The sequence below is a fragment of the Peromyscus leucopus genome, chromosome 15 (assembly GCF_004664715.2).
Source record: "Peromyscus leucopus breed LL Stock chromosome 15, UCI_PerLeu_2.1, whole genome shotgun sequence".
Classification (NCBI taxonomy): Eukaryota; Metazoa; Chordata; class Mammalia; order Rodentia; family Cricetidae; genus Peromyscus; species Peromyscus leucopus.
In genome coordinates, this window is record NC_051076.1 from 20,109,080 (window position 1) to 20,135,954 (window position 26,875).

General features: G+C 47.2%; 1 protein-coding gene across 3 annotated transcripts in view; it reads left to right on the plus strand.

The window, feature by feature from the left end:
• Smyd3 (SET and MYND domain containing 3) overlaps positions 1-26,875 on the plus strand; it is a 575,124-nt gene that overhangs the window by 453,757 nt on the left and 94,492 nt on the right. For all 3 annotated transcript variants that reach the window (XM_028865490.2, XM_028865491.2, XM_037211193.1), the window contains one exon: positions 26,450-26,537. In XM_028865490.2, coding sequence (XP_028721323.1) covers positions 26,450-26,537 — 88 coding nt within the window. The remainder of the gene's footprint in view (positions 1-26,449; positions 26,538-26,875) is intronic.

Genomic DNA, 26,875 nt, shown 5'->3' on the forward strand with positions numbered 1-26,875 from the left:
CTATGTCTGCCTGCATGCTGCCATGCTCCTTGCCATGACTGATAAGTTTTTGCACCCTGGTAGGCTTCTCTGCTGATGCAGCAATCCAAATCAGACCCAATTAGAAAAAGCCCTAGTTTAATGGTTAAAGCATTCCCAGGTGATTCTCCAGCCCCTCAGAGAGGAGACAAAGATGAGAGACTGGAAGAACCATGTGTGTGTTTTCTGGGATGCAGCTTAAATACCCTGTGGGAGGGGTCTTGAGCCTCTCTGGGGGAGGAGCTGTGTTTGGCAGGCTTTGAAGGGGCAAGTTTGGGGAAAGAGATGAGGGAGGGGAGTTGAGGTAGATCTTCCACCAGAACATTCCAGACTCTTTGGGTGTATGGATGCCAGGGTACCAGGGGCTGAGGTGAAGCTCCCACCCAAACAATGATGATAATGGACTGAACTTCTGAAAATATGTGTCAAGTCCTGCTTGACCTGTTCAGTGGTTCTGAAGCGGGGAATGTGGAATTGGAAAATGATAGCTATGAAATACAGACGTAGATGAAGAAAAAGACAGAGACACAAGATAGCTTTAGGAGGACTCTGGGTCAGTACCACAGACACAGGTTTTATTACTCACAGCCTTTATATACCCAAAGCAAGGGGGCAAAAAGACCTCCCCCTTTCAAGGACATCACACCTTAAGGTACAATGTACAATCAAGTGTAAACACCTCCTTAGTACTCAAGACATCTGGTGACCAGGCCTTACGGCAAAGTATCCTGTAAACAGGCCTTGAAGTATATGACACCTGGTAACCATGCCTTTGGCCAAAACATCCTATTATGCAGCCTTGCAGGGAAAACAAGCTTGGACTCTGTGACTTGAGTCAACATGAAAACAAACTACAAGCTGGGGTCTCTGTGGGCCCCCACATATAAGCCGCCCCAATTAAAGGTTTTTTTCTTTATGAGAGTTGCCGTGGTCATGGTGTCTCTTCACAGCAATAGAACCCCATGATGGCCCTTGATTGCCAGGGTTTCCCCTTGTCTTTTTTTTCAGTTGTCCTGTCAGATGTGTGACAACACTAACTGTGGTCTGAATTTGTATTTAATTAATAATGATTGCTCTTTCAAACCTATCATATTTATACCATGAGTATAATATCACGGGCTTATCTTATTTGAAGACAGGTTTGTTCATTTGAAAAACCTCGGGTGTTTACCTGGTGAACTGCAAGAATATTTTCTTCTGCATACCAGTCTTTTACCAAACACACATCACATCATTTGTTCTCTACCTGAGCCTTGTCCTTTCAACCTGTTGACAGTTTTTAAGGAGTAGAATTTTAGATTTGAATGCAGTCTCCCCTGTCAGCATTTTCCTTGTGTAGAGGAGGCTTTGGTGTTTTATGTAAGAAGTCTTGGCCTGATCCAAGAGAACAAAGTATTTTTCCTGTGTTTTCTATTTACAGTTTATATTTGGGGGCTTTATACTTAGGTCATATGCAAGGTTTCATTTTTTGCATCTGTTTATCTTGTTCTAATAATATTTATTGAATTAAGATATTTACTTTTACTTATTTTTGAATTACTTTATTGCATGTGTATGATGTGTGGGGATGTGCATTCCATGGAATGCATGTGGGGGAGGGGTCAGAAAACATTTTGTAGGAGCCGATTGGCTCCTTTGACCTTAGCATGGGTTCGAGAGATCAGGCTTGCTCGGCAAGTGCCTTCACCCACTCAGTCACCTCCCCAGACCCTCACTGTCTCTTTTTGAAGCCCTAGGTAACACAGAAAAGAGGGCAGAGTTAGGCGGGGTAGAATTTGGAGGCACAGTGGCTAACTGGAAGTGGAAGAGTAAATGCTGTTGGGGGCTGATGGCTCTGGGTCCTGCTGCGTTCCAGCCATCCGGCATCGGCAATGATTCTTCTCTCGGTCCCCCTTCTCTTTGTAATAGGAGACTTATCGATACTTGGCCAAGCTGTTTTGCTTTCAATTAGATAATGTGTGTGTAGCTTGGGAGATGGAAGATGCTCAGCAGTGGTGGCCATTATCCTTCTCAAATGATCCATTTGAAAGTTCCAAGAACTACAGCATCCCCAGTTCCCGTTATTTGCTAATCGGAATCCGAATTGCTCGCCTAGGCTTCTTGGCAGCTTTTAAAGTCTTCCTGCTTCAGTCATTAGTAACTTCTTCTTCCTTCCATTTGGCATCTGTGTGGTTCCCAGGGTCCCTGTGTTGGGTACTTGGTACTCTTCATCCATATTCCTCTTGGTGTGTTCCCCTCGTGCCCAGCTCTTACTCCCAAGAAGCACGCTGGAGCCGACCACGGTCAAGACCGATGACACATCACCGCCTTCTGTCACTGTCAACTTCGCCCTGTTCCCCCTACAGCTCCTGGCACAGGGCAGGGTGGGCTGCAGCTATACCTGGGGCTCGGAAAGGAACTAGGTAGATACCATCTGTACTTTGGCTGGTCTCCACTTCTCCTCCATCTGAGACCAGTGCTTCTTTCTGGGTAAGGATTGTTTTCCTTAGCCAGGTGGTGAGAGGACCCCTGTGATCACACCATCAGGAGGTGGAAGCAGGGACATCTGAAGTTCAAGGGCAACCTCACTACATGTTGAGCTTCTGGCCACATGAGACCCTGATCTAAAATATCAAAAAGGAAGGAGTGGAAACTGTTTTCCCTGCTGGGTTTGGCCACACGTGGAGCCTTTTGTTCAGAATGAAACAGAAGTGGGACATCATGGGACAAGCCTCCCTGCTTTTTATTCCTTATTCATTATAGTTCAGGAAGATGGAAACCCCACATTCTGGTGGTCCTAAGCCTGAATGTGGGCATGTGTGTGCCCTGGGCACATGTGTGGAGGTCAGAGGACTGATGACCTTGAATGTCAGTCCTTACCTTCCGCCTTATAGGAAGCAAGGTCTCTTGTTCTCAGCCAAGCCAGCCAGTCTTTGGGCTTCTGGGAATAGTCCCGTGTCTGGCCCCTGGCCATACAAGTGCTGGGACTACAGATACTCTCTGCTTCGTTTGTTCCCACTTGGGTCCTGGACATCTCCACTCAGGGCCTCACAGTTTCACGGCAAGCACTTTACTCACTGAATCATCTCCACAGCTCCTGAAGAAATACATACATGTAATGTGTATCACAGCGGCTAGAGCATCACTCCACAGCAGCGGTGAGCAGCAGCAGAGGGCTCAAAAACCCGTGCGTGGCCGCTCTGGTGACCACGAGAAGGATGTCTCAGTTTTCAGAGCTGGGAGGACATATTTCTTTTTTGGTTTTTTATTTTTATTTTTCAAGACAGGGTTTCTTTGTATAGCCTTGGATATCCTGGAACTAGCTCTACATATCAGGCTGGCCTTGAACTCACAGAGATCCACCTGCCTCTGCCTCCTAAATGCTGTGATTAAAGGCGTGCACCACCACCGGCCAGCAGAAGATGTATTCTAATCCCTTTTGTCATCTTACTCTTTATAGAAATGCAGTGATTCGAAATTACTTTTATTTTCTTTAGTGTATTTCCTCCCTTACCTGTGTACTGAACTCAACAGTGAACTTGAACTCTGACCCTTTCAGTGTGCGTTCTTGCCAATGCCCTTAAAGTACACATAGCATGCTCAGCATCATAGAACGTTGTTCTTCCAGCCACACTGTCTTCCACTGGTGTCTCTCTGTTGGAATATGGGCCATGGCAAGAGAGTGAATTTCCTAACTGCTTGGAGCTCCCTGATTGCCTAGACATAAGCCGTTCCTGTGAAGACCTTGCGTCTTTTGAAGGATAGAGCTGAGGCAGGTGGCATTCACTACCCACCAGGAGGATCCATAGTGCCACTGCATGAGTCAGGGATGTGGCTTACCAGGTGTGCGCCCCATCTTCCCAGACCCTGCCTGAACAGTACTCCGAGGCTCCCCCCATATGGCAAATACAGCATCTGTAGCCCATTTTCCATCTTCTCTCCAAATCCACTGATGTGATGATGATCAGAAGAGGTTTCTGCTACATACTGAAGATCCCAGGCATAGAGCATACTGTTCACTTGGGTTCATAAGCAGAGGAGACAGGATAAGTTGTATCAGGGTCGGTTCTCTGGAAACAGCTGCAGGAGATAGGAGGCGTCTAGTTCAGAACCTTCCCTGTAGAGAGAAAAGAAATGAGGAGTGCCATGTGTAACTGAATGACTGGACAATCAGGTTCAGCTAGTCCAGCCATCCTGATAACGCCACAGAACTCCCAGTCAAGCAGGGTGCTGCACTTGGGTGAGGAGTCAGAGGTGAAAGGTGAAAGAAGACATTGGACTGCAGTGATTCTCACAGCATGGCTTCCAAAGGGCTTGGGGAGCTCTCCTTACATATCCATGATGGCGGCTGTCCTTAAACAAGGAACGCCATGTGATTCAGTCTGACTACCAGCCAGGAATTTGACACATGGTGTGTTTTGAATACTCACCTGCTCCCAGGCTGCCTCTGGGGGCTTCTGCACCGTTTAAGACCCTCACCCATCCCCCCAGGGCTGACTGTTGTCACAGGTGTCCATGTAGCTGTACCTCCCTTTAGTCCGGAGGCTATTCAGCCTCCATGGCCGGTGCCAGCCTGTTTTCTGTTTCGTTTGCACCTTCCTTGCCAGTGCATGCTCAGATCCTAGGGATTCCAATGATTAATAATGAAGCTTTCCTCTGTCTCTTGTTTACAACGTAAATTAGGGTTCTGGAATCACTTCAGCCAATGAGCATGCTCTCCTGTCTATACTGTTAGAATTGGAAAGCTGCCACTGAAGGCCCTTAAACAGTTGTCCCCAAACTTGTCATTGAACTCCTCCGGGCAATGAATACCCTCACCCTTAACTTGATGGCATCTTGTTTTTCTCAGAATTTAGTTAATCTAGGCATTTCCTCAATGCCTTCTTAATGCTGTTTTCTTAATTTATTGTGCCCTTTAATCTGGAACACATAAAATAGCAGCCAATTAATAAATTATGCTTCCCACAACCGAAACAAAAGCACATTAATTATTTCTAAACAATTAGGCTGCCTTCGACACAGTAGAGGGCTCCAGTGTATAACAACTGCTACAGAAGATGAGAATCGCCCACATTTTACACCCTGGAACTGCCTATCATCTTGTTCTCAAAGCAGCTTCATTTAGGAAGGTCAATGAAAATCACTGTACAATGGTGAGTACCAACTTGTCTAATTTCATGTCATCGTTTCTGAGCTCCACAAAAAGATCCCGCATGGCGCTCTCCATGAGCTTTATCTTGTAGATGTGTAGCCGGTCCTCTAGCTTGGAAAGGGGCCGAGAAACCCCAGCAAAAGTGAAAGTGGGGACGGACTCAGGAAACGGGACTGTCCCAACTCACCAGGAGCCTTACCCAGGGCCCTCTCAGCATTGTGTCTCCCCGAGCTGTGGGGAGAGGCTGAAACTGCAGGGAGTTGAATCACTCTAGCTGCCTGGACTTCGTTTTTTGGATAGGTTGCCATTTCTTCAGTGGTTGTCTTGTAAGAAAATCCTTTCCTAACCATTTGGCCTCTGAATTCCCCAAATGTTTCCCTGTTACCAAGCTTCACAATCTGTTGGTCTTGCTGGATAAGTCCAGGAAGAAATAGATGTTTTGAAACTACCAAAAAAGAAAAAAAAAGACATATAAAAATTATTGTGTCAAATCATTTTTTTCCTTTACCTGTCACTTTTTATGGCACACAGTCAACAAGAGCTTTCTGAACCTCCTTCTACCTAAGGCCCCCTTAAAAGCAAGCTGCGGTGGCAAGGAGGATCACTGCTGCGGGTTGTGCTCACATCCTTACAGAGCCAGGCCCACACACCTGCCTTAGTTGGCTTTCTGTTGCCATGATAAACACCATGACCAACAGCAGCTTGGGAAAGGAAAGGCTTTATCACCTTACAGGTTACAGTTCATCACTGAGGGAAGTCAGGACAGGAACCAGCAGGAGGCAGGAACCCAGAGGCAGGAACTGAAGCAGGGGCAGTGAAAGAATGTTGCTTATGACTTGCTCTCACCTTTCAAGTTCCTGCAAAACAGCCCATTAAACTTTGAGCACTCAATGGCTTTGTCAAACCACAGTTCCAAATACTTCTACAATCGTCCAAAAGCAACATGTCAGATCTGTCACAGCAAGAGCCTATTCTCTGGTACCAAATTGTGTTATCCGGGTTTCTCAAGAGGAACAGAACAAATGAGATAGGAAAAAAAAATATGTATGTATTAATAAGTTAAAAAGTGACACAAATAACTGAGTACCTGGGATTTCAGACTTCACTTTTGGGTGGGTTCAGGCCTTCAGCAAGACACTGTCAAGTTGATTAGAGCAACTACCTCATCTTAGTGCCAGGACCTACTTTACATGTTACCTTCGATTTCTGCCCACTAAGGAAATCCATCCAGCAGCTTGGAAATGAAGCTTTCCGTAATGCCTTTGGCTTGACAACTAGTTCCAGGAGTATGTCCAGTAAAGGGCAGAAGGGTTTTAATAAGAATGGCAAAGCTCAGGGCTCACTTACCTCCCTTCTCTTTAACCTGTCTGCTCAATATTCAAGGTCTATAATTAGGAAAAAGTCACTAATATTGTCTATTTAAGGCAACTGGTTATTACTTTCAGTTTCTATAGCGGTCTCAACCCCTCCACATTAAGGAGTGGAGAGCACCACCCACCCTCTCTAGGAAGTGTGCAGAGCTCTGTGGCAGCCTGCCTGTGGAAGTCCCTTTATTGATTGAGCTATTTATGCTGCATACGCTTATCCCAGTGATTTTCACCCAGGAAAATTAGTACTGCCGCCATCCAGCCTTTCAATTAAGTATGCTGTGCTATGAGATGTATCATTTAGATTTTTATTAATTTAAGCATTTTATGTCAACAGAAGGTAGATCATCATTTACTGGTGCAATGTGGTATCTCACAAAATACATACATGTCATGGAAAAGTAATTAACCCTCTCATTCTACTGCAGAACAGATGTGTGACTGAATGAGTGTTGGGACCCAGGGGTACATTCAGGCATTTATTTATTCATCTATATATTTATTTATTTATTTTTCAGTCATTAGATGGTTGACTTAGAGACCTCATTGAAAGTTTTTCAAATACTGTTCTTTTTCATCTCAGCACACATACCCCAAATCTACCCTATCACCACCTATCATTAAAAATGGGTTTGGAGTCATCCCTCCAAGTTATCTGTTCAGCTCTGGGTCATTGTAGTCACGTCAAGCCATAGCTGGATTGGCCCCGCTGTTCCTGCCGAAGGAAGGCTTGATGACTGGGGTGTGGAGGATGTCTAGCACACAGAGGACTTGGTTGCTGAAGACCCAGAGGAGACTTAGGAACAGCTGTGTGGGGCAGCAGAGTACTGGAAACCAGCATTTCCTGCACAAACACCAGGAAGACGTTAAATGAAGCGACCCTGACCGATGGCAGGCCATCTTTGCCTCTTGGTGTGTCCTCTTCCTACTCCAGTAAAAGCTGTAGTTTCTTGAGCATTTTCTCTAGCACCATCCTCTCTTGCTTAGACTCCACAAAGCTGCCTTATAAAGGCCTGCTCCAACTAAGCCCTTCTGGACTTATATTTTGCATGGAAACCTCGGACTGTCTTCTGTTAAGGGCTTCTTCAGCAGTTCCCACACACCAGCAAGAGGCCCCGACCTCTGAAGGGCAGCAGATCATGTGTAGTCTAGCCTCTGTGCACTTTCAGGCTCAGCCCAGGCTCGTGGCTGTAACATGCCAGGTTCTTGCCTGCCCCAGGCACTTTACATTCAGCTCCCATGGCCTGAAGCAGGCTTCCTGAAGCTTTGTATCTGCCTGACTCTTTACCATGCTGTGACTCCCAGCTTTAGCCTCGCCTCTTGAGCTCACCACGAGAATCACTTGCCTCTAAACCATTCCTTTAGGTTACGTCTTTATTTATTTAGCACAGCATTCTCTATCACTTGTATTTGATGCCTACCTGTTTCCTTGTTGAGGATGTCAGAATGACCTCATCAGTCTGGTTCTCTGGTGTGCCCTTGATGTCCAGCATGCTATCTAATAAACTTGAATACCACACAAGAATCAATGCATTAATATTGTTACCAGACTAGCACTGAGCTAAGCTCTGTGTTCCAAGCATCTCTGTTCCTGAATTCTTCATGATGACTTTTGCGCATAGAACAATTTGATGACAGTTTAAATGATGGCCGATCAGGAAGGGCTATTCTTATTCTTCATCCTCCAGTGGAACAGTCGAACATGGCCACTCCCACTTCCCCATACCAAGACTTACACCCATACATATAAATCACCTGCTGGAAAGACAGAATGTTTTCTTCAATCCCATTTTGATAGAGTCCTTCCTCTAAGCAGTTTATGCCATGGTGGTGCTCTGCATCCTAGAAGGTACACACATCTTCTTGGGAACTCAAGCTGTAGTAACAGACCTGGGTCAATGGTACGCGCAGATATATGAGTTTTCTAAACTATTGAAGAACATAAATATCACCCAATGAAGATTTGTGTAGTTTTGTTGATTTTCTTGTTTGCTTTGGTGTTATGAGATGGGGGTCTCATTAGCTCAGGTTGGCCTCAAATTTGCTGGGTGGTTGAGACTGTGCTGCCATGCCCAGCTGAGATCTGTACAGTTTTATAGTTAACAAGTATGGTGGTGTGAAAGAAAATGGCCCCCAAAGGGAGTGACACTATTAGGCGGTGTGGCATTGTTGGAGTGGGGTGTCCTTGTTGGAGGAAGCGTGTCTCTATGGGAGTGGGCTTTGAGGTCTCCTATGCTCAAGCTACTCCCAGTGTCAGAGACCATTTTCTGTTGCCTGCAAGATGTAGAACTCTCCCAGCACCACATCTGCCTGCATGCCGCCATGCTCCCTGCCATGATGATAATGGACTAAACCTCTGAAACTGTAAGTGAGCCACCTCAATTAAATATTTTCCTCTATGAGAGTTGCCAATGGTCATGATGTCTCTTCACAGCAATAGAAACCCCCCAACTAAGACACAAAGTAAAAGGGAGATGTTTCATGAATGCTCATAAACCTATAATGGGAGGGGACAGTGGAGGTCCACCCACTGATGTCAAGATTCCTCCACAGCATTCCATTTGAGCATTGTCAGGCTCCCTAAGAATGACCTTTAGTGGAGGTCTCAGCACGCTGTCTTTGAGCAGATCATTCTACTGTTGGGCTTCTGTGATAATGAGAGGTAATTATTCTCATCAATTGAAAGCTGCCTCGTCTGATTTCATCAGGCTCCTATTCTGTCCCATGAAGCTGCAAAGGATGCGTAAATAGGCCTTGTCCCTCCTACCATCAGGTAGGCAAATCCTGGGAGCACCTTGGCAGGGCAAATTGCAGCCAGGCTTCTGAACTACACAGCAGGGACTTCAGTCTATCTCCACCTTTTTGTAGCTACTTGAACTTAAGTTACTTCCTCTCTCAGCTACAGGCTTGTCGTCTGTAAATTAGGGAGTGAACTGGTTTTTCACTTTACTGACATGACTAAAATAAAGCATTTACAATAATCACCACAGCAAATCTCAATAAACGTTGTCAAGTTACTGTTATCATTGGATCTGCAGCTAGCCAGCTCTTTGAAACTTAGCCTCTTCTGAAGAATATGGAAAATGGTTCCCACCAAGGTTTGACCCAGTGTTGACATCAGCCAGTCCTGAAATATGAGAGATGATTCAACCAAGCAGAAATATATGCATCTGTTAGCATTATCTTATAGAATATCATGAAAAACTGTCATGTTCTTGTTGAAATCAGATGATTGTGTCTTAGGAATATTTATTCAAGATCTTTGACACACTGGGGTGGGACTGGCAGGCCTTGCTGGTGGTATTTTCTAAGAACAACACTTTGTTCAGATCTTGGTTAAGGATCAGTCAATGGTAGACAATGCGGTGTATGCCACAAAGCTTTCATTGGGCAGAAGATACTTGCGAACTATCACTGCCTCTCAGTTCTTTGAGAGGAACTGTAGGAATTTCGTGACCATATTCACAGAGTCCTTTCGGTATCTCAGACTATGGTTCATTTAGAATTAATGCTGTCAGCTTTTTAAAAAATGTGGTATTCTGTTCTTTTGTTGTTTGTTCATTTATTTATTTTTTTCTCCTTGCAAAAAATTTCTCTTAGGAAAAAGAAAAAACAAAACTAAATCAAGTAGCTTTCCGTGGTGTCGATGTTTTCCCACATGCTAAGGCTGTAAGTCTACTTGGTCTTCTTCCTTTTAAAGAATATTTTTTATTTATTCTTTAGTAATCCTATGCAGGTTTACAGGGTAGTTGATCATATCCACTCAACTCTCCCCTCTCACTTCCTCCATTCCCCCAGCATATTCCCTCTCTCCTTTCTAGTCTCTCCTCCTCCCCTTCCTCTTCCTACTCTTCTTCCTCCTTCATAACACATTGAACCTCCATTAGGGCTACCTGCATACACATGGGTATGGGGCCATCCCCCAAATGGATAACTACCCAGAGGCCCAGAAGGACAAAAGACTCTCTTTCCCCCAGCAGGTATCAGTTGCTCCTCAGCCAGGGGTGGGGCCTCATGAGCCCCTCCCCATCCACTTTGGACCGTTGACTGGTTTGGTCATCTTCTGTAGGTCTTACATAGGGAACCATAATGCTGTGAGGTCCTGAGGACAATGTCCACGCCGTGTCCAGAAGACAGCCGCATCTCAGAGCACTCCTTCCCCTCCTCTGGCTCTCACTCTCTTTCTGTCTCCTCTTCCACTATATTCTCCGAATCTTGGGTAGAGCTGATTTAGCTGTCCCATGTGGCACTGAGCACGCCACACTCACCAGCTTTCAGCACCTCTGTCCTGACGGCTGCCCAGTACACATAGCAGCTTCTTTGACCAGGGCCTGAGAGCTGCACCAATCTGTGGGTATCAACATAAATATTTAGACTGCAGTTTGACATCGTGTCCATTTAGCAAAACAACAAGGTGGTTTCTTTCTGCAGGCCTATGACTTCCTGAGTCATGGGCTTCTGCTCAGGTTTACAGTACAAGTATGAACTCCGTCCTGTGGAACAGGTCTCAGATCCAATCAGAAAGCAGTTGGTGACCCGCATTAGTCATGCCACTGTTGTGCCCTTGGACAGATCTAGACTGGACGGTTGGTTTTGTAATATCAGGGTCTACCGTTGGGAAAGTCCACTGAATGCTTTTCTCCCCCAGTGGCCTGTATAGCACCTTCTGGCAGTAGGAAAGCTAGCTTGGGTGAAGGTAGTTTCCATTACAGTTCCAGTTTAAGTTCTCTATATCTTGGAGCCAAAATGCACTGTGTCTTCAGCAGTAGGGTCTTGCTGTCTAATTATGACGGCCAACCAAGAGCATTGGCAATAGCGTGTGTTGTTAGAGGGCTCATAGGGAAGTGTCCCATGCCTGGTACTGAGATTTTCGTGTAATAACCTGTGTCATCTTGGGAAAGCATTGTCCATCCACTCAGTGTACCTCAGTTCAAACTCCTTCTAAAAGAAATCTCATTTTTAGTAGTTTACTAAGTAGTGGGCTTCCATAGATGTTTTCATACAGTCCTAATTTGGGTCAACCCACTCCTTGGCCTCTCTGTTTCCCCATCCCCTCTCCCTGACCGGCACACAACGTTTCTCCACAGTCTCACTCAGCATGGTTTTAGGATTGTTCATCTTAGAGACATCAAGGTCTTTCTGCTAGCCACTGTGTCTCCTCTGGAATCGCCTTGCTCACTCACTGAGCACTTGGCTCTGTCTTAGTCCAGGAGTCCCGAAAACTGGGTCCTCCAGTCCCATTCCTTCTGCGAAGCAGCTTGGAGCTGGTTTCTGTTAGCATTCTGAGGCTTTTCTGTAAATGGTGACGCAGTGTGTTTGCACAGGCCACAGATGAGCAAAGCCAACGGGCTCTTGAAGTGGTTGTCCAGCATTTTTATAAACTTACCATGTCCTTATTAGCAAATCTGCGGCTTCTTCCTTACAAAACGAAACATAGAAGTCCCAGGAGAGAGAGAGGCATGTGGCTCTCTCTCAGATGCGGTGTGGGAGCACCACCGTTCTTCCCAAGGTTAGCCGACCAGCAAGCAGTCACAAACTGGTTTTGTCCAGCCAGCCATACCTGCGGAAAAGGAAGGTCATTTGCTTCCGTGAAAAATCTCGACTCGCCCTGTTTGGTTTCGTATCTCCCGCCCAGCCTCAAATTCACTTCCACTCCCATCCTCAGACCCGCTCTTCTGCCACCCATGGCCTTCTTTCTCAGCTGTGGATGACATCAGCAGTGTGTTCCCGCTGCTCTGGCACCTGTGGTGCCAAGACCACTGATGAAAAGCCCCGGTGCTGCTGGTAGACACCGTGGCTGCTCCAGCCCTTCCTTCTGCTGGGCTCCTGCTTTGCCGAGTCCTCCTGTATGTCCTCCTTTGGCCCCTCCTCCTCCGTCGTCTCCCAGATCCTCTCTCCTGCTCTGCTTTCTAAGCCCTTGCTCTCCTGATGCCGCTGTAATCAGTAATACCATCTTCACCTTCGCACCCCAGACACTTCTGGGTGCCGCTGGATCTGCTCCCATTCTCTCATTCTCCCTCCTCTTGTGGGAAGTGGGGTTACCTTGCCAAAGCCAAGTCCTCACCATCCCTTTTCATGGCCTGTGCACCTCCTTGGTCTGGCCCTTCCATCCCATTCCTCCATCCTGTCTGCCTCCCGGTGTCCGTGGCTTCCTGCTTGGTGGCTTAAACACGATCACAACTTTCCCACAAGATAACAAACCTTTTTTCCAACTCAGCTTTGGCTTGTGGCCCCGACTTCCTCTTCAGTCTGGGTAGCCCTGGTTTTCTCCTGCCTTCCCATCATCACCCCCGATACTGTTGGCTGCAGATGTCGTGATGGAGCCTCTGATTCCCAGGCAGTGGCCTCCCGGAGTCTCCCTACAGACTCCTCTGTTGTACTCTACAGCACCACCCTACCCCTCCTCCTAGGACCCCCCCCCCCCCCGTTCCCCCGCTTCCTCCACTTCTCCCCATTGCCCCTTGAACGCTGATATTTTCCTCAGTTGATCGGTCTCCTCTGCTCTGATATCTTCAGGTTCTACATATATGATCTGTCTAACCTTCTGGGTCCATAGTGACATTGCACCCCACCCCCAGGACACTTCTACCTCTGTTTACAGTGGTCCAAAGTGACCATGAGGCGACCACTGAAAGCCAGGTACTGTACCCCCACTCTCCACAGACAGCTTGCTCCCCAGTTACCATCTTCCTGGGCTCTCAGATTGTTCTCTTCCTTTCTTTCTAGGGTCATATACCAGCAGCCTAACTGGTCCCCACGCCTTTGGTTTCTCCATCTGTCACTGTATTTCACATAGATTCAAACAAACAAACAAACTGATTATACTTAAAATCTTCCCATGTCTCCGTTTCTCATCCAAGCTCAAATCCACTCTGTTAGCATCTCCCTGGTACCTTTTCACCCTGTCTCTAAGCCATTGCCGTCTTCCCTCCTGGTGCTCCCAGACCTGTGTCTCCTTCAGAAGTCGGTCTCTAGGGGAAGGGGAAGGGAGGACCATGTCAGTAGCGAATACCTGCAGACCTCCTGGGGAGCAAAGATGGCAGGGTCGTCCCTCTCCGACACCAAGGCACAGCAGGCAGGGACACCAAACAGCTTGCTCCTGAGCCCTTTGCTTTGTCCTGGTGTCCTGAGGACCAGCTACCCTCTCCTCTCGGCTTCTGTGCTCTCGGGTGATGATGCTTCCACGGTCTTCCCCTTACTGCCTTCACTCCAAATGCCAGGCAGCAAAGGCCTTTGTCCCTGGACCCCCCCCCCCTTGTCCCAGAGCTTGTCTCCTGGTGACCATGTGTGGGACATGAAGCATTGTAGGCACATGACTGTAAACCTTGTCATGCTGCGGCCACTTGTCACCTAAATCTGTAGTTTCAATGCCTGACCTTCATGTACGGCGGGTTGAACTAGATAGAGACCATCCGCACGGCGTTCGTCCTGGTGAGGTGTATTGATCACTTCTTGTATCTGTTGTAAATAAACTAATTTATGTAAAGCCAGAGGACATGGAAGAACAATTATAAATTAAGTAGACAAAAGAAAGAGTCTGAAACCAGAAGCACTTGCGACAACTCTTAGTGGTGTTTCCTGAAGTGTGGCAGTTCTGTCCCTGAGGTTGAAGCCAAAGGCTGAGGGCCTAGAAAAATGACTCAGCCGTTGAGCATGCTTACTGCTCTTCCAGAGGACCCAGGTTCTGTTCTCAGCACCTGGGTCAAGCAGCTCACAACCACCTATAACTCTAGCTCCGGGGGATCTAGCCCAAGGGCCTCCTCTGGAACCTCTCCCCCACCACATCAATTAAAAACAAATCTTTAAAAAAAAAAATCAAAGGCTGAGCCTGCAAAAACCAGGTGGTCTCCAGGCTTGACCGCCCACGAGAGCCGCTGTAACGTCTGTCTGTCCTTTGTTTGCCAAAGTGACCCGGGCCGAGTTCTTGGGAGACCTCGAGGAGAGCCAGCGCTAAAGGGACAAATACAGCTCTCCTGAGGGAAAGTTGGAGCCCTTCGGAACCCTGAGTGGCCTTCCTGGGATGTGGAGAGTGACTGTCTGCTGTGCAGAGTGTGGGTGGGTGTGAGTGTCTGCCTGTGCAGAGTGTGGGTGTGTATGAGTGTCTGCCTGTGCAGAGTGTGGTGGGTGGAATGCTGTGCAGAGTGTGGGTGTGACTGTCTGCCTGTGCAGAGTGTGGGTGTGACTGTCTGCCTGTGCAGAGTGTGGGTGTGTATGAGTGTCTGCCTGTGCAGAGTGTGGGTGTGTGTGACTGTCTGCCTGTGCAGAGTGTGGGTGTGTGTGACTATCTGCCTGTGCAGAGTGTGGGTGGGTGTGACTATCTGCCTGTGCAGAGTGTGGGTGGGTGTGACTGTCTGCCTGTGCAGAGTGTGGGTGTGTATGAGTGTCTGCCTGTGCAGAGTGTGGGTGTGTGTGAATGTCTGCCTGTGCAGAGTGTGGGTGTGTATGAGTGTCTGCCTGTGCAGAGTGTGGGTGTGTGTGACTATCTGCCTGTGCAGAGTGTGGGTGTGTGTGACTGTCTGCCTGTGCAGAGTGTGGGTGTGTGTGACTATCTGCCTGTGCAGAGTGTGGGGGTGTGTGACTGTCTGCCTGTGCAGAGTATGGGTGTGTGTGACTGTCTGCCTGTGCATTACCAGTAGAGTGGAGAGGAAGGCTGCTGAAGCCTCCCAGAGTGAACCAAAGCCTCTGATGTATAAAGACAAGCAGATGCAGAACATTCCAGCTCCTGTCCTTGACAGGTAACTGAAGCCGTTACATAGAGAGCTCTCCTGGGTCCTGTCCACCCATGTTCTTGCACTGAGAAAAGGATTTTTATATTAGCTTACTTCCAAAAAAGAAACCCTTATACGTTCCAGTTTATGAACATTTACTAACATTAAGTTTTTATTTTCAGAGTCATCTGGAATGTTAAATGGATAATAAAATGGCAGTGGCCGGGGCCCTATAATCTGGACACACAAAGAGCACGACCCAAAAAGAAAATAAAAATCAACCAGAAAATAATGCTCTCCCAAGTCTTCTTAGGTGACCACAGTACCCCTAGCACTGGACACCTTGAGATGAGAAGAGAGAATAATACCATTGTGTATACCCCAAATGCCATTTCAGAATGTCCAGAATTTGATAAGGACCACATTATATTACATCAATATAGTTTATATCTATACTGTTTGGAGACAAAAAGATTTGACTTTGTCAGCATGCCAGGTTCTAATGAAAGGTGCCCAGGACTCTGCCTCAGTGAGCACTTCTTTGAGGACTAGAATGTTCTGAGGATACATTTGAAGTCAGTGCTTCCAGATTTCCCCATAATTCCCAGCAGGTCCTGTGTGAGATCACTTGCTCGTCTCCAGCCTTTCTTTTCTGGTGTCATGAGGGTACCTCCACTCACCCTTGGGGGATGTTTATGGAACTCCATCAGCCCTCTGTCTGAAAGGCCCTGCTAACAGTCATGCATGCTGGGTTTATAAGATGGTTACAAGAAAATGGAGGTGGGGGCAGGGTGCCAAACACTGCCAGAGCTTTTATCTTTGACATTACAAAGAGGTCCCTGGCCGAGGGCCAGACTGGAGTTTACGGGAATATAAAATGCAGACATGTGCTTTCTGGTGGCGGGGCGCCAGGACTCGGCGCACCACACAGCCAGACAGCACTTCACTTCCATGGGATGCACAGTTGCTAGGAAGAGCATCCTCGTCGTCGTCGTTGTCGTCGTCGTCGTCATCATGGTGGTTCAGAGCAGGGTCACTCATGGCTGTGTGGTAGGACAAAGAAGAGCTATGCCATGTGCCTGGCCTCCTGGCCTCCCAAGCCCGGACAGAGGTGGTCCTGCCAACCATGACTGCAGCGACCGCCCCCCCCCCCCCACCCGCACCACCAGGAGCACCCAGGCTCCAGAAGCAGGTCTCTGCAGGAATTAATTGCTGTCACTGAAAGAAGACAAAATGGATCCCCTCTACTTTGAAGCAAAGTTTAGGTGGTGTTTTCCTCAAACTGTGACATAATCTTATGAAACTTGTTGCTCACTTGACATACGGTCTGAGATTTCTGGTGCTGCCCTATTAAACATAAGTAAGTTCTGGTGGATTTGTGCAATCCAGCTCTGAAAAAAAGAAAAAAAAAAGATTAGGAGGCTACTGGAAGCTGCACTAACTGATGCTAAGGCATGGCTTCTGATCCCTAATGAAATAATTGCCTTTGGTTACTCCATCGATGACCTTCTTTGAAAGTGTCTCTAGACTTATGTCCCAGGACTAGTTATCTGAAATGGCTAGTGTGGACCCCAGCTAAACTCCCTAGTTGTTTGAGGACCACAGGTTAAGTAATCCAATGTGCTTGTTTCAAGGAGATAAGCAAATACCATAAATGGCCTGGGGTTTGGATATTGTCCCTGCTGATAATGATATACATGGCTGTTAGCGGAAACACATGACTTAAACCACCATAGTCAAAGTCTTGGGTTGGCAGCACGCAGTGCCATGTTGAGTACAGTCTTTGTCCTGTGCCACGCGCCCTCTGTGCTCTGGCTGGGGTGGTGTGGGAGAAAACACAGCTTCCAATAGCGTGAAGGGGAAGAGGGAAGGAAGGGGTGTGCAATTTGCACAACCATGGATGCCCAAAGTCTCGGCTCTCAGAATTTAAGGACTCTCCTCAGGCACAGCAGACACCTATGTAAGTGACCAGTGAACGGGAATGATTAGTTTCCATCTCCATGGTAACCGAAATCAAGTTCTCACCTGGGGAGGCCCATGGCAGAGCTGGGAGTGGAGTTCCTCCATGCTGCTTTCGTGGTCCCCGCCACACAATGCCTCACGCACAGAACTTGCTATTGTCCACCTATTTTATTTCGGAGCTGAGGGTCAAACCAAGGGCCTCACAGCTAGGCCAGCGCTCTAGCACATCGCCACCCCCCATCCTATTTTTCCATATCTTTGGGGCAACTGCACGTAACCCACCCTACCCTCCACCACCAGGATGTCGCCCCTTAAAGCTAACTTGAATCCGCTCTGTAGCAGTTTAAAGCAATTTCCTGTCTGTTCGCAGAGGTGAGTGAAAGCAGCTGCTCCTGGAGAGGGACATAAAAAAGATTAAGGAGCCGGGGCTGTGGTTTCAGTCTCCATTAAAACAAAACCTGTCCTGAAATTTGGGGGTATGCTTTATCTTAATGGCTGCCTACATTCGGACAGTTTTCCTGTAAAAATCTTTGCATTTTTCCCAGAGTCTCAAACCTCCCACCTCGTGTTTACAGAAGGAGACTGGCAGGACTCTCTGCCGGGATCATGTGCGTTTACAGCTGCACAAGCCATCCACTTGAGAGTTTCTCCACAAATGTGAAAAGAATGTGTTTGAATTCGTGCTCTCGTAAGCCAAGCCAGTGGCCTGTCGTGCATTCTCAGGAGCGTATCTTTCCAGGATGAGGGAGGGTGCATGGAGGTGCCTCCTTAAATATCCTCACATAATGTTTAACTGCCTTTGCATGTTGGTCTGTCATGCCCGCCGCGGCGTGGGGAAAGCCAGTCAGTCTTCAGCAGGCCCCAGTGGTGAGGCTCAGTTTTCAAGCAGCCCTAACTCTGTAGATGCATGCTCCTTTTTCCATCTGTGTAGACCTGGTTTTGTAGAAGTCGGCGCCCTTTCTCTGAGACGGAGATTTCTCCTGTGGGATGGGGAGAGGAGATGGGGGGTGTTGCAGGTGTAAAAGGATTTGGCGACTCTCGGAGCTCGGCCGTGACCTGACCACCCCTTTCCTCCTGGAAGTTCTCTGTAGCTGGCGAATGAACTCTGAACCAAGATTGGGTGGAATGTGTTGCCTCGGAGAGCTGTGGAGTTGCACTAGAACCAACCAGTTTCGGCCAGAGTGAAAAGCAAACGTACATTTGCTTGCAAATGACTAGTCAGAACACACAGCAATTGATTCTATCTCAAGTTGAGAACATTCTTTCCTCTTCCTCCACTTCCCTTCATGCCTCCTTTGCCCATTGGCTGCTCTGGGGTTATAATAGTGAATGCTCTCGTTTTAGCCTTTTTCCATGTTATGAAAGAACCATTTTCCCCCTAAGTTAAATCTGAACCGCTTTCAGTAATTTCTGCCAGAGGAAGTGGAAATTGGTTCCAGTCGAGCTATTTCCTGTTAATCATAAAGGTTTTTGGGTTTTTTTTTTAGTGATCCTGTATGTTCATCTATTAGTCCCAGTATGTTATCCATGAACCTAAGTACTACAGTCAAGGACACTAAAGATTAGATGTTTCCATCCTGGTTTTTATTTCGGGACTCTCAGCTTCTCTCCAGAGAACAGGCGTGATATTTGAACCTTATGCTACTTTTTTAAAAGTAAAAGCACATGCTTCCTTCCCTTTAACACACAGAATTACAGCATTACTAGGCAAGTGTATAAACGTTTGTTAATTTTCCTTCCTCTCCTATTCTCCTCTCTCTCTCTCCAGTCAATCTAATTAGAGTTTACATGGGGATTGGCTAACAGGAAATACAGGGAGGCGGCCTGCCTTTCTCCTTTTCCCCTTCTTTTTAATGAGAACCATCTGAAATTAAGCTAGCACAAGAGTTCCAACATCAAACTCTTGCAGACCAAGCAAGCACAGCTGTCTGTGGCTTCCTGCTGCAAGATAGACCTGCGTTGATGCCCCTAATGCGTCATCTGATGTCGCCAGTGGCTGCTTCCCCAAGGATGTGTTCCACCACCTGTGCCAAGACCCCACCCTATTGAGGAAACCTGGCTCTCTCATTCATGGTGACTACTGGCCCCTGGAAGTCCTGGTGTGTACATCTGGCTGGGTGAATCCAACTGTGTCGATTGGCATCTTTTATGTGGTGGTGAGATTTTTGTGGAATCATCTGCTTTTACATTCAGGAAACCAACTCTGGGCTATCAGTTTAGCATCTGCATAGCAGGGGTGTGTATGACCTCGATCCATCCAGGGAGAGGAGATCAGGGAAGTTTGGGCAAGAGAGCTTGAAGTGGCTTAGAATGATGTGTTGGTAGAAGCCAGAGAAGTTCACTGAGCCCACTCTCCGGCTAGACATTGCTGCTCTTCTTTGAAAGTATGGATCCTGAGCCAGTGTGGGATTTCTTGCACTGGTTGGCCACATTTTAGATTCTAAATTATGGCCAGTAGCCGTGTGTCTAATAAATACTACACTGTAGTGGAAACATGTCCTTCTCCAACATAGTCATGATGGCATAATATCAGAAGTGTGAGTCAAGGTAGAAGTGTTATATGAAAAAACAAAAAACAAAAACAGCAAACAACATTCCATTTCCTTGGTTGTTATTGTCATTGCTGTCAACTTAAATAATTAATTTTGGTCTTCTAAGACTCTTGGCCATTGGGTTGGGGATTTAGCTCAGTGGTAGAGCGCTTGCCTAGCAAGTGCAAAGCCCTGGGTTCGGTCCTCAGCTCCGGAGAACAAAATACTCTTGACCACAGATCACAAAAGTTAGCTTCCCTCCCCTTAGTCATCCATTGTGTCACCACGCACTCACTGAGTGTCTTACCAAGTGGCCCTGGGTGTCAGATCTGAGTAGGTCGGGGTCCCTCAGAGAGTCCTGGGCTAGTCCAGAGACAGTCTGACCAGATGATAACTGACAGCACGTTGCCATAGGAACCGTGCAGACTGGCTTCCAGGGCTCTGTGGTCAAGCTGACTCACAGGGCGGTCAGAGGTGCCCTGGTGCAGGGCAGTGAGGGCTGAGGACTTAAGGGACAATGGGAACAACCCACACAGCGAGGGCTGGAGGCTGAGGGAGGATCGGTAATGTCGTCCTCTGTCTGAAAAAGTAGGTGCCAAACAGAAAGACAGGCCAAGTGGATGTGCAGGGCACAGAGGTGATGGGGAAGGGTGGCTGATGGACTGGGGGGGGGGGGTATGAAGAACTTGGATGGTCAGGAGGAACAGGGGGAGGAAAGGGCACTCAGATTTACCTAAGGGCGGCTGTCAGTTCAGCCTCCACTTAGCTATTTCTACATTTTTACTGTTGGTTTGAAGACTGGCTATTGAAGGGCTTCCCAAGGTCTGTGGGAGAGTGGCCACCAGGAGTGGGACTGCTGCTGCAGTCCCTGATCGGTCCAGTGGGGGATGGTCACCAGGTAAGGAAACTGGGAGTAATAGAAAAGAAGACTTTTGGGGACATCCCATGGGTCAGCCCAAGGGGCTGCCTGGACCAGCCTGATCTAACTGTACTAGTCAGGCTGCTCTAGAAGATCAGAACCTGATAGAATGACTATTTATATTAAAAGTTAATTGATTAAATTAGCTTACGTTATAGGGCTGGAGATGTCCAGCAGTGATGCTTTGGAACCAGAGAGGAGGAACCTGAAAATTGCTCAGCCTCCAAAGCCTGCAAGATTCCAGGAAAGCCGAAGGTCTTCAGTTCACTTTGGAAACCAAAGAATACTAGCCTCATTCTAGCATACTAGCATCAGTGAAAGAATAAACAGCAGCAGCAGCAACAACAACAACAGACCTCACTAGCAAGAGTTAAAGGCCAAGCAAGCAAAGAAAAACTTTAAAAAAGGGAGGGAGAGAGGGAGGGAGGGAGGAAGGAAGGAAGGAAGGAAGGAAGGAAGGGAGGAAGGAAGGAAGGAAGGAAGGAAGGAAGGAAAGGAAGGAAGGAAGGAAGGAAGGGAAGGAAGGAAAGGAAGGAAGGAAGGGAAGGAAGGAAAGGAAGGAAGGAAGCCTTTTTCCTTTCATGTTCCTTATCTTGGCTTCTGTAAGAAAATACCACCCATATTTTGGGTGACTCTTCCCACATCAGTAAAAGTAGTCAATATTATTCTCCTATAGATGCCCATAAACCAAGTCAATGTAGACAACCTCTCACTGAGACTCTGTTGGGGGTTTGCGAATCCTTCAGCTTGTGTTTTGAGTTATCTTTTATCATTTGTAGAAAACTCATTCTTTGTTTTGTTTGCTCGTCTTGCCTTGCTTTGCTTTGCATTGATTTGCAGGGCTAGGGATGGAACCCAGGCTGGCTGGGCACATGCTAGGCAAACTCTGCCATTGAGCTGTGCTTCCAGCCCGTAGTAATACATTTGATACTTTAGAGATATATATGCATGAAATGAACATTTTATCCACCTTCTAAAGGCAGATAGGAGGCCACCTATTCAAGCCCTATAATTAGTAAAGCTGAAATTTGAAGAGGATTTTCTTTTTCCTAGATAAGTTGCCCTGAATGATAGCAAGTATTGTTGTTGTCTTTGGATAAGAAAAAAAAAAAAAAAAGAAACAAAGATGTGTGTTTACTGGTTTCACACTTCAGGATCTGGGAGATGAACATACTCGTTTCCCCTCATATTTGTGCACTGAAAAGAATGGAAGGCTGAAGCTCTGCTTCCCTTTCTGCTGATAGTCACGAGTCCTGTGTGTGTGCATACACAACCGAGTGTGGTCCTCTAGCCTGGAGCTGGGAGAGGTGAGGCAGACCCCACTGTGGGCACAAACGTGCGAAGCCTACAGGAGCGGAGTGAGGGAGGAACTGGCCGTGCAGAGACACTGACCACGGTGGAACATTCCAGCAGGTGTTAGCTTCAGCTCTGAGCCCTGAGCATGGCTCCTCCAGCCCCAACATGAAGCGCCCTCAGCACCATTGTCATCAAATGCTTGAGAGCGCTCTCCGAACCTCTGCGTTTGTTAAGTAAATAAAGGGTCATCCTCCAGGAACAGCCCATCACACTGTGTTCCCGGTGGCACATTTAGTTGTAATTCCCATGTGAAGTTGCTTTCTTCTGGGGCCAGGCTGTCAATCATCTTCTGCACGCACTCCAGATGTGTTTGCAGTCCACATTAGGGTCTTTACTGTTTTTCCCAATGCAAGTAGTGGACCATGGTTGAAGATACTTAGGCTGTCTCAACTCGCAGATAAATTTCACCCCTGAAGCAAGCCCAGGAGAAAGGCAAATTCAGATTGTATGAAGACGGTCTAGAGGAAGGAGGCTGGGCTCGGAGCCACACCAGCAGCCTTGGCAGTTGGGGGTAGAAGCTGTGAGGTGGGAGGATTGAGACACTCACAAGAGGCATCTAGAAATTTCCAAGTAGACATCTCCTCTTCCAGATCCACTCTTAGCTCATTCAGCTGAGCTGTGGGCTGTGCGAGGCTCTGTGCCAGGTGTTGGGGAGAGAAGGGGACAGAGAAGTGAGATTTAGAAAACTAATGGCCCATGTTTAGCTTTAGGAAACTGACCCATAACTATGGCAGATGCCACATCCACGTAGACTGCGGCCCACAAGCTCTGGGCCACAGTGACCTCCGCGCCTTTTGGCCTGCCCCTGCCTCAGCGTGTTACAATTTGCTGTCCTTCTCTCTATGACTCCTGTCTGCTCCTTTACATCTCACAGGCCTGTACTCAAACAACATTCAGCGAGCCCGTCCCTGAACACTTTCTCTGAAACTCTCCCAGACCCCCAGCCCTCTTCCCCGTGTCTGCCCATCTCATCTCCTCTGTGTAAACATCATGATTGGCTGACTTTTTTTTTTTCTGCTCCACCCCAGTGCTTACAGCAGTTCCTAGTAGGCACTCATTACATTACATGTTAATCGAGTTAATGACTGATCAAATTAATTAATTTCAGGATCAGGGAGGGCTGTGTGCAGCTCCAGTAGCCAGAAGTCCAGAAGATGTGTGTGCTGGTTTTCTCCTTGGCTGTACCAACTGATCACAAACAGAGTGGCCTAGAATAATACAGACTTTATCTTACATATCTATATAGGTCAGAAGCCCAAGCCTATCTCACTGGGTGAGAATCAAGGCATCCTCAAGGCTGCACTCTTTTCCACTGGCTGCAGAGGAGAATCTGCTTGCTTGCTTTTCCAGTCTCTGGGACTTCTTGTGTTTCTTGACTCATTCTGTCCTCCATCTTCAAAGCCAGCATTGCTGATTGAGTTCATACCAACCCCCAAAACGCACGCGCATCACACACACACACACACACACACACACACACACACACACACACACAGACTTCCTCTTCAGCTTCTCTCTCCTACTTTTAATTGTATTGGGCCCACTTGGATAGTCCTGGTTTTATAATCATCTGTAAAGAACTCTTAATCCCATCTACAATGCAGTCTCCTCTGCCAGGTGACCTAGCACCACAAGTTCTGGAGAATCAGGACATGGATACCTTTGGGATCTCTGGAGAATCAGGACGTGGATACCTTTGGGGTCTCTGGAGAATCAGGACATGGATACCTTTGGGACCTCTTATTCTGTCCACTGTAGGGACTGCCAAGTAAGATGGGCATATTTAAAGATGGATGACTGTGACCTGGCTGAAGCAGGAGGATGAGATGGTCAAACTGAGACTTTAGGTGATGACCATGAACTTGGAGCAAGAACACAGAGGGAGACTGGTGTGCACCTCTCCACAGACACCCAACCCCCACCCATTCTGTGGATACAAAGCTGGATTTGCCTATAGGATCTCCTAAAAGGGGAATGCATATGCGGCGTCTTTTCCAAAACTGACTTCTGTTGCACATGTACATTGCACATACACATGGCACAGACAGAGAATGATAGAGCCCCGGCTGATAGAGCCCTGGTTGATAGAGCCCTGGTTGATAGAGCCCCGGTTGATAGAGCCCTGGTTGATAGAGCCCCGGTTCACAGACACAGAGCCCTCTCTTCTTATGCATACCGTCTGTCTCAGTTGCACTTGGAATCTTGTTTTCCGTGCCTTTTTTCCCCCCTGGCCAGAACACCAGGATAATGTTAACACATGTAGTAACACAGACTTATTCTGACATGACAATGGTTCTCACAGGGATTGCTCTGTTCCTGGGGAGGCACATTATAATTATAACCTTTCTGCATCCAGTTTCAGACTCAAAGCTTTATTCGTGAAATACTAGGCATGCAGGGGTTGGAGGTGGGAGTGGCAGATACCATGTGACCCAGGGGAAGAGTATTTTACTTGGAATTGAAGTTAGACTTTCTTCTGTTGCTTTGATCATTGCTCTCCAGTATTCCGAAGACCAGGGGGACCTCACTGTCTGGCCCAGGGTGGCCTGCACCCACTCCCCACCCATGAATACACCAGGGATGGCCTTACCCTTATAAGAGCTGTGTAAAGATGAAATGGGACGTGATTGAGAACACAGCCGGCCCGTACCACACACCTACCCCGAACCCAGCACTCTGCTGCGTGCTGAGGGCTTATTAGCAAACAGGAAAGGGAGGAGACCTGCTTGTGAATGAAGAGAGCAGACATTGAATCAACAATAGCCCACCATCTCGATGGCTTTTTTCCCCACAATTTAAATCATTAAAATATGAGACTTTTTTATTAAGATATTTGTTTTCTCCCAGATTTTTGTGGAAGTTGGGATTGGTCCACATGAGTGTAGTAGACTTGCCCTCCTTTATCCTGGCTGTGTTGATAAGCCATGCTCGACCACTATACTGTTTCCTAAAAAAGAATGGGTCTTAGAGACCCATTGTCTGTGTGTATGTGTGTGTGTGTGTGTGTGTTAAATTCTGTGTGTATATGACTGTGTGTGGTTGTGCACATACGTGAGTGTGGGGTCTCCTGGAGTCCAGAAGAGAGCACTGGCTCCCCTGGAGCGGAGTTACAGGTGGTTGTGAACCATCCCACGTAGGTGCTGGGAACCACGCTCAAGTCCTTTAGATGAACAGCAAGTGTTCTTAACCACTGAGCCGTTGCTCCAGCCCCAAATCACAGCTTTATAAAAATCTCTTTCTCTTATACCTTCTCAAAAACAAGTTTATTGTGGTATAATTCACATAGTGTTCTGTTCACTCAGTTTACAACATATAAATCAGTGGGTTTTAGTCTCTTTTTAGTGTTATACAACCAACATCGTGGTCAATTTTAGAACACTTTTATTATCCCTGAAGGAATCCTGCCCATTAGCAGTCTCCTCAATTCCTTCTAATTGCTCTAGCCCTAATCAACCACCAATTTACCTTCTGTTTCTGTGGATTTCCCAGCCTGGGCATTTTATATAGATAGAATCATATAATGTATAGTCTTTTAAGAGTCTTTTATTATATTTTTATTTCATTTTATTGGGGGAGGGCATGTGCATGCTATGGGACACATGTGATCAGAAGATAACTTCTAAGAGTCAGTTTTCTCCTCCACCACGTGGGTCCCAGGGCTCGAACCCAGGCCGTCCCATGTGGCTGCAGCCACCTTTACCCTCCGAGCCATCTCACCAGCACAAAATGACTGGCTTGCTTCCCTCAAAATAATGTGTTCAAGGTTCGCCCACGTTAGAGCATATAGTGATCCTCTGTTGATTTTATTATGAGTAAATAGTCCGTTGTGATGAGTTTTTATTCATCTGTCCATCATCAGATGATGGACATTCGAGTTACATCATTTTGGAACACTTTTGGACCACAGATATTTGTGCACACGTTTTTGGTTGACCATGTTCTCACTCCTCATGGTTGCCGCCCAGGAGCAGGACTAATGAGGTGCTAACACTGTCAGTAAGGTGGTGTTTCTGTGTTTGCTAGAAGCTTCGTAGCAAACCAGCCAGAAAACAGCAGCAGTGTGGTGCTCCATCCCACATTTTCTTGGCATAAATGGTAAGGAGCACAAGTCGGTCAATGGTTTGAGGAGCAGAAAAGCCCACTTTTCAAAGCCATGCAACTCGCTGTACATATCCACCCTTGGAGCCTCAGCCCGACAGCTCCTCTGCATCCCTAATGATACCTCCTGTGCCTTGCTTTCCTACAGCAGGTCAGAGCTGTGTTGCCGGGCAGGAGGGAGCATCCTCACTGTGGTTTTGAATGGAATTTCCCTAATGATTAATGACGCCGAGTATGTTTTCATGTGCTTGTAGGCCATTTGTTTGTCTTTCTTGGAGAAATGTCTGTTCAAATCCTTTGCCCGGGTTTTAATTGGGCCATTCGTCTTCTTTGCCTGTCTTCCCATTTGGCCCGAACAGGATGCTGATATGCTAACGGGTGATGAGCAAATATGGAAGGAGGTTCAAGAATCACTGAAACAAATTGAAGAGCTGAAGGCACACTGGAGTATCCTTTCACCTGCAGACCCAGCCAGCTGTTGGCTGCTGCTTTCCCGGGAGCCGCCGGAGCCAGGGCCAGGGTCTGAAAGCTCTCAGTGCTGCCTTGGCCCAGCTAGCAGTGTGGGGAACCACCCGGGAGGAGTGCAGTGAGATCAGCACAGAACCTTAGACATACCTCACCGCCAGTTGATAGTATGGCCCAGTCACAGTGGGAAGGAAAGTGGTTGGTGTTTTGTTTTGTTTTCTCTTCCTCCTCCTCTGCCTCCTCCTCCTCCTTTTCTGTGCAAAAGGTAAGAGTCATTTAGACCCCCTTCCTCCTGCAACCACTTTAGTCTCTGGAAAGGA